This window comes from Typopeltis vanoorti, chromosome 17 (assembly GCF_054136105.1).
Source record: "Typopeltis vanoorti isolate ZY-2024b chromosome 17, IOZ_Tvanoo_1.0, whole genome shotgun sequence".
Classification (NCBI taxonomy): Eukaryota; Metazoa; Arthropoda; class Arachnida; order Uropygi; family Thelyphonidae; genus Typopeltis; species Typopeltis vanoorti.
Window position 1 is genome coordinate 80545450 of NC_143565.1, and position 8237 is coordinate 80553686.

At 34.9% G+C, this 8237-nt stretch overlaps 1 protein-coding gene across 1 annotated transcript in view; it reads right to left on the reverse strand.

The window, feature by feature from the left end:
• The window catches only part of MED30 (Mediator complex subunit 30), a 96077-nt gene extending 92652 nt beyond the window's left edge, over positions 1-3425 (reverse strand). The window contains exon 1 of the mRNA XM_090407366.1: positions 3410-3425. Within this exon, the coding sequence (XP_090263492.1) occupies positions 3410-3413 (4 nt within the window). The 5' untranslated portion in view covers positions 3414-3425. The remainder of the gene's footprint in view (positions 1-3409) is intronic.
• Between the last annotated feature and the right edge of the window lie 4812 nt (positions 3426-8237).

Below are 8237 nucleotides of genomic sequence, written 5' to 3' on the forward strand. Positions count from 1 at the left end.
TTTTTTCTGTTGTAACTTCCAGTAATAAATTATGGACAAATAACAATTGTTATTCATTGTTATTCATATTGTTATCCAAGATTGTTATTCATAACTTATTTTAATGGTATTGACAACACTAAATGAACTATTTCGTAAAAAATGTTTTTATTCAGATCACGAAGCAGCATGTTCTAGTTTACATGCAACAAGGGGTGAAACAATTCAAATTGTAATGGACAAAAAGATTTAAAATCCTATTTTGGCACCTTCTAATGTAAAAGAAAAGGAAGTATTACAGCCATGTAGGAGTCAATTTTAAGATAAGTCTCCCAAATATTTGACAAATTAATGCAAAAATACTTGTTCTGGTTAAGAGAATTCTTTAATAGCCATGACTGACTCTAAAAATAATCTTTCTGATCAGTAATGACTTCTAAATAGCACATTGGTTTCCTTCCATCTAATCCTGTGTGAATGGGTGTCCAAAGCATGGTCTGCCAGTCCTGACTTATCATGATAATGGTGGCAAATGTATTTTTTTATGTTCTCCAAGGTTAACAGATCTTCCAGTTTGTCCATAGTAAGTGTATCTATTAGATCCAAGATTGTTATGTTGAACTCTGCAAATTCTTGTTTTTCTCTTACTATTGCTGATGTTTCTTCACTCATCTGACTGTTTAAGAAATCTTGATGTGTACCGCTGGCATTTCTTCCCTACTGAAAATCTGGCACAAAGCAAATATTTGGAAGTCTGTTACACTTTTCCTTTCATTTTATATGCAGTATTATGGATAATGGCCTCTGCATGTTCTTTGTTTTATCATTTTATTCTGTTAACTATTGTTGTCTATTTTGTTCATTTCATTATACTGTTTTTATTACTGTTGTGTAATAACATAACACTTTATTTTAAAAAAAAATTAAGCTTGATAAGATTTTTTATTTTTATTTTTTGTATCTTTTTCATGTAGCTTCCTCAGTGAGAGGGTGCAGCACCATGTCCTTCCAGTTCTCTCTGTTCCTGCATAGCCATGCGATCCTGTCCATCTTATATCTTCAAGCCATGTCCTTCGTTTTTTGCCTCTTGATCCTTTTCCCATAATTTTTCCTTCTAAAACTGTTAGTATCCTCTGTCCTGCTGAACCTCTCAGTACATGTCCTGCCAATCTCATCTTTCTCTGGATCATTTTCTGTAATAAAGATCTCTATGTTCTCATTCTCTGTAGAACATCTGTATTTGTCACATGTTCTGTCAATGGGATTTTCAGAGCTCTCCTATAGCACCACATTTCAAAGGCCATTATCTGTTGCCTTACTCTCTTCTTGAATATCCAGGTCTCCCTTCCATGTGAAAATTGGCCACACTAATGTTCCTATTCTTTTCTTTGTCTCGATACTCACAGAACTTCTGAGCAGATCTTTATTTTTCCAGAATGCATCTTTGGCAATGGCTGTTATTTTTATTACTTTCTCTTGCTTCCCATCTGCAGTAAAGTAGGTGCCTAAATATTTGTATTCTGTTGTATGTTCAATTTTCATATCGTTTATGAATATTTCTAGCTCACATCTGCTATCTTTTGAGATTTTCATAAATTTGGTCTTTTTTGCATTTATATCTAAACCAAATTCTTCACCTTCAATTAGTAGCTGCAGTAATTTGATTAATTTGTTTCTGTTTTCTGCTGATACAATTGATACAAATTCCTATTTTTTGTTTTTCAATCTTTTTTCAACACTGTCTCACTATAGATATTAAATAGATTTTGTGAAAGGATACAACCTTGTCTAACTCCTTTTTATTTTCACTACAGAAGTCTCATCGTTAAACAGCTGCATTTTCTGTTTGGTGTAAATCATTTTTATAATCTTAAGTACATGATCTTCTATATCTAATTTATCTAATATATTGAACATTTTATTATGTTTTACTCAGTCAAAAGCCTTCTGAAAGTCTATGAAGCATATGTAAATATTCCTATTTCTTTCAAGTGATCTTTCTGTTAGTATTTTTAGTTTCAGGATAGCATTAATGGTTCCCATTCCTCTTCTGAAGCCGTTCTGTTGTTCACTCAAATCGCCGCTTAAGGCACTTTCAATTTGTTTGTTAACAATGGTTAAAATAATTTTAGATGCATGGGATATTAGGCTCACAGTTCTGTAATCTTCGCAAATTTTGTGCGCAGATAGATGTTGTAAAAACTTCAGGTAATTCTATTGTTTTATACATGTCCTGAATGGATTCCACTAAATAGTTATTATTGCCAGTCAAAACTTTCAGCAGCTCAGCCAGAATATTATCACACCCAGGGGATTTATTATTAGGAAGATTCTTAATTACGTATTCTACCTCCTTTCTTGTGGGTAGAATGGTATCTGTTGTTACGTTTAACTTAAGGTGTCGTGACTCATCTAACATTTGTTTCTTCTATCCAGTAACATCTATCACATGACACATAAGTCACATTTTTATTCATTTCTCATTATCAGGAAGCAGTTGCTGTTATATATTCATAATCCCAGGAACCCCACATAACATACCATTTCAAATAATAATAATTATTATTATTATGTGTCACCTCCAGGGAGTCCAGACTCATCGAGGGAGAGTGTGCCAACAACATTGAACGATTGATCCCCTTCCAACTACTAACTGTGCTCAAACTTACTTAACTTTTTGTGTGAGCCATTAGCAAACTGCTATGGGATAATTACTTTCCTCTTTCCAATCTATTTCCCTATAGTTGAAAGCCCACATAATAATTACCTATCCTGACTTGCAGTAATCTACCAATGTATGGCAAATCACTACTGGACGCCCCCTACTCTCATTTTTCATATCTACCTTCTAACCTCTCCTTTCTCTGTAATGTACCCTCCACAGCAAGCGTTTTAAAGTTATATGAAAATATTACATGTGAAAAATTGCAACCAGACCATTCGATTCCCAAATTCTGGAGACACAATGGTTTTGTTACTGAGGTAACTGCGACAAGCTGCTAGTACCGTGTTTTCCTTCATACCTAGAGCATTAGCGCCGATTCCAACCGTTCGTACAAGAAACACGCTGCTGCCGAAGAAAATAAACCAATCAACAAATAACTTAGAATGGTTCACGATAACGTATAGTCGTGGCATGCTACTGTTTTTCAATCAACAAACAAGGGTATTCTCCCCATCCACAGCAACTCAGCATTACTCGAATATCTCCTTTTCTTCTTGTCCACACATGTTAAAACTCATCATGAAAGTTGCGTACAACAAAAGGAGGGAGACTTGAACTGTCAAGTATCTGCCTTCAAAATGTTTACTATGATATAAATTTACATCCTAAAGATGACAAAACTGTACATTTGGTTAAAGTAAATCATCTGAATATTCTTTACTTCTTACCATACAAAACCCCCAAAAAAATTGCATATATCCTTACGCATCTGTAAAATACAAGTCCGTCATGATTTACTACCTTAACTCCATGAGCGATACCAACGCCATCTACTCCCAGAAACTCAAAATATCTAGTAGCAACGCGGCTAAAAAAATTTGGTTTTATAATTAATTGTTAAGAATAAATACCGAAATCATCTATGACTTTTGTAGACAGCACTTCTTACTTCTAATATTTTTTTTTTTTTGTAATTGGTTAATCGCTGCTTAGTTGATAGCAGATTACTTTGCTTTTGATATTCCGTACACCGACAGAATATCGTGTCCACCGACAGAATATCTGTAAATATCGTGAGTTACATGATCGATTTATTAATTATTTAACTCACACGATATTGATTATTGTTATTATTAATAGTAGTAGTACTATTAATATTGAACTCTCTTACACAGATGCCATTTGATATCACTGATAGTCTTTGGCAACTTATCTATGATTGATTAGGAGTTTAACTAAGAGAGTGATTGCTGCCTTCCTGGCCTAATCCTTTTGGTGCATATTATTATTATTATTATTATTATTATTATTATTATTATTATTATTATTATTATTATTATTATTATTATTATTATTAAAGATAGACTTAAGTTTAAGTCTAGTTGCAGACTGGAAGAACTTTTAATAAGTCATTCTTCGCCCGATTCCCAGGTTAGGCAATCTCAGAAGCAGGAAAGAGGGTTTTATCTCCCTCAAATTCAAGAACATCGAACGTAGAACTCCCACTATTTCAAACAATAACATATTCTTATGATTTGGTTTACAGATCAAGTGTTGATAAAATTTATTAACTCAACAAACTAGTTTCGCCATACTGTAACTGTTGACATCTTCAGGGAACAGACATATACGCTTAAAACAATCTCACAATTATGAGTAACTGTAAAACTGACAAGAATAATTACAAATAAAATGGCATCGAACGTGAGTGAAACAGGTATCGCGTGTACAAGATTAGCTAGCTGTTGCTAAGGAACTTTTTGTATTGAAGTTCATTTCTTGTATATTTAGGGACTTAATAAAGGTTTTCCATTTCTCTGGGAATATTACACCTTGATTTCTGTTAAGGTTAACTGTAGAACGAGCGACTATGCTGCTTCTTTGAAAATTCTTGAATGGTAGTTTTCCTCTATGTAAGGGGAGCAGCTTTTGTTCCACTCGATGACATGGTTAGTTGTAGAGAAATGAGACGTTAGGCCAGAAATGTCCTGTCTTGTTTTTGACGTAGCCAATGTGTTCCTTTTGCCTGATTTCGAGGCGTCTTGAAGTCTGTCCGATGTAACTTGAGCCACATGAGCATGGAATATTATAAACTCCAGCATATTTATAGAAAGGATGGTTGTCTTTTGGAGATCTTAGTAGTTAGTTTCTATTGATTTGAGTGTTACTCTTATTTTGTGTGGTTTGAGGAGGCTGGCGAGCTTGTTGGAGATGCCACTTACATACGGAATTACAATAGTTTTTATATATTGAATATTTTCTTGTTCTCTTTGTGGTGGTTCAGGGAAAATGATTTTATTGACTAGTCTTCTTGGATAGCCGTCCAAGTACAGATTGTTAGAAATTAATGTTAACTCATCTTGAAGGGTCTTGTTGTCTGTTGTGATGCGAATAGCTCTTTTCTTTAACATGTATACAATGCTGAGTTTATGTAAGATATGGTGAGAGGAGCTGAAATGTAGGTAGCGTCCTGTATTGGTCGGTTTCCTGTAAACCAATAGATTTATGCTGCCATCAATTTGTTTTTTGATTAAGATGTCTAAAAACCAATAGAAACTATTCTTAAACTACTAAGATCTCCAAAAGACAACCATCCTTTCTATAAATATGCTGGCGTTTATAATATTACATGCTCATGTGGCTCAAGTTACATCGGACAGACTTCAAGACGCCTCGAAATTAGGCAAAAGGAACACATTGGCTCCGTCAAAAACAACAGACAGGACATTTCTAGCATATCGTCTCATTTCTCTACAACTAACCATGTCATCGAGTGGAACAAAAGCTGCTCCCCTTACATAGAGGAAAACTACCATTCAAGAATTTTCAAAGAAGTAGCCACAGTCGCTCGTTCTAGAGCTAACCTTAACAGAAATCAAGGTGTAATATTCCCAGAGAAATGGAAAACCTTTATTAAGTCCCTAAATATACAAGAAATGAACTTCAATACAAAAAGTTCCTTAGCAACAGCTAGCTAATCTTGTACACGCGATACCTGTTTCACTCACGTTCGATGCCGTTTTATTTGTAATTATTCTTGTCAGTTTTACAGTTACTCATAATTGTGAGATTTTTTTAAGCCTATATGTCTGTTCCCTGAAGATTCCAACAGTTAAAGTATGGCGAAACTAGTTTGTTGAGTTAATAAATTTTATCAACACTTGATCTGTATACCAAATATTATCATACTAATTCATACGATCAAGAAAATAAACCTTCATTATTTAATAACATATTCTGTTAGGGTTAGAGACCACGAGATGGTAGCACATGTTTGCGAGTCTCTATCTCTGATTGGTTACTGAAATGCCCACTCAGAATAAAAGGCATGGCTCATTTTTTCTTATTTTTTTTCTATCATTGATACTGTTACAGTTTACACTCAACCTCTCAGTGAGAGAATGGAAATGAGCAAATAATTTGTAAGTAGTAAACACTATCATCTTACCTGTCTATGTGAAAACATTGGACTAGAAAAAGCTGGAAGCAGATAGAAAATGTAAGATAATAAATGACTTGCTAGACACATAAAAAAATGAGATCCTCACCAACCTTAGGATAAGGTGATGCTTTTTATAAGGTGCATGTACTGGGAAAGATAACAGCATTAAAATGAAAGAGTCCAAAATTAGTTTTCGAGTTATTTAACATCTCTGTAAAATAACCAGAGAAAACTTCAAAAACCAAGACAAATCTTAAAAACTTTCTCTTAGTAAATGCTGACAACAATTGTAATCGCATAATAGCTAAATGCAATCTAAAATTCAAGCAGCAAACTAAACCTCACAAGTTAAAAAAAGGGAAGAACACTTGGTTTTATCTGCATAATAAAATGAACAACTATAAAAATGAGTGTCAGTTTGGAAATGAACAGACGAAACAGAATATACAATCAGAGTAGGAATATTTTGAAAAAGTAGGAAGCATTGCATTGTCCAGAATTTTCAAAATATCATATTGGGGCACCACAAAGAGAGGTACAGGGGCTGAACTAGTAAAAATAATACTCTTTGCACCATTAAAGACGACACAGTATGTTAGTTTCGGTAAGGCTGTTTGCATTTTGCTGCGCTATCATGGAAACCATCTTAGGAACCTCGATTCTGAATATACTGTATTTTTGCAGATTCGTGTTTCATTTGCTGCCCAGAACTACATATTCAAAGGCTCTGCCGACGAATGGCAAGCTTTTACATATTGCCTATCGTAGCACCCTACGGTCACATTTGGTGAGTGTGGTGCGCAGGGCCGGCGCTACCATTTAGCAAGCTAGCCAACCTCCTAGGGCGCAAACCATGAAGGGGCACAAAACTTCAAGCTATGTTTTATTCATACTTTACTAAAATATCAAAATTAAATAGTGATATATCATTAGGCATCGATTCTTTTTCCTTATCCCTCACACATCACACTATTTAACTCTTGGTTCTATTTTGTTCCTTACCTAAATTATTTGAACTTACCACTATTTAAAATTCAGTTAAGATTAATATTTTAAAACGTTAACATTTTAAAATATTAAAATACGGTATTTTATAACTTTTTTTTGTAAAAATTATAACAGAGAATTTTCAAATTAATTAAAAAAGAAATTAAAACAAGCCCTATTAATTTAACCTGGAAGATAATTTTATTTTGTTTAATGTCAATTAGAAACATTTTAGTTTATGAATTAAGGGGCGCACTTGTAAACTTTGCCTAGGGCGCAAAATAGCTTGGCACCGACAGTGGTGGTGGTGAGTCGTCCATTGCGATAGATATTGCAGTTGAATCCATGCGTTTCCATCTCGGTATGCGATCACCCATTGTTAACTTGGATGGACCAATTTGTCAACAATTTGCTTACAGAAAAACCTGCAACAAGGCATCTTATCACAATGCCTCTTTCAAATTCCGTCCGTTCCCTTCTCACAGCCATTTCATCCAGACACAATTGCACTGACTTGGGAGCATCATATTCCTCTAATTCATACCGGCTACAAACACGTGACTCGTTACATAGCACAAAACTTTGCCTATGAAGGTGTCCATTGCCTTCTTTCTAAGCAGTGTGTGCATATATATACTGCTTGGAAAGACGTCAACGGACACATTAGTGTGAGGAACACACGGCCATTAATAAGATATAAGACTTCCTTTCGCAGCTATGACTACAGCAATACTATGAGGTATACTTTCTACAACCTTACGATAGAAATTAATGCGAATTTTGAACTATTCTTCCTCCAGCATATAATGAGGTCCCGGACTGTTAAGAGATGGACGACCCCTTGACCTCACCTGACCTCCGGATCATCTCAATGGTGTTCAGTAGGGTCGAAATCAGGGTTCTGTGGAAGCCATTCAAGTGTGGTGATGTTCATATCCACAAACCATTCAGTTACAGCAGCAGCCTTATGACATGGTGCATTGGCTTGCTGAATGAGACAATGGTCAGTTCTGCAGAAACGCAACAAAGAAGAAAGCATTGCATTATCCACAATGTTAGAGTTCAATGTTCGTGGCACCACAAAAAGAGGACCAAGGCCAAACTAGTAAAAACAAAACCAACCATCACACTACCAGCTCCAAATTTCAGAGTTGCGGTTAAGTA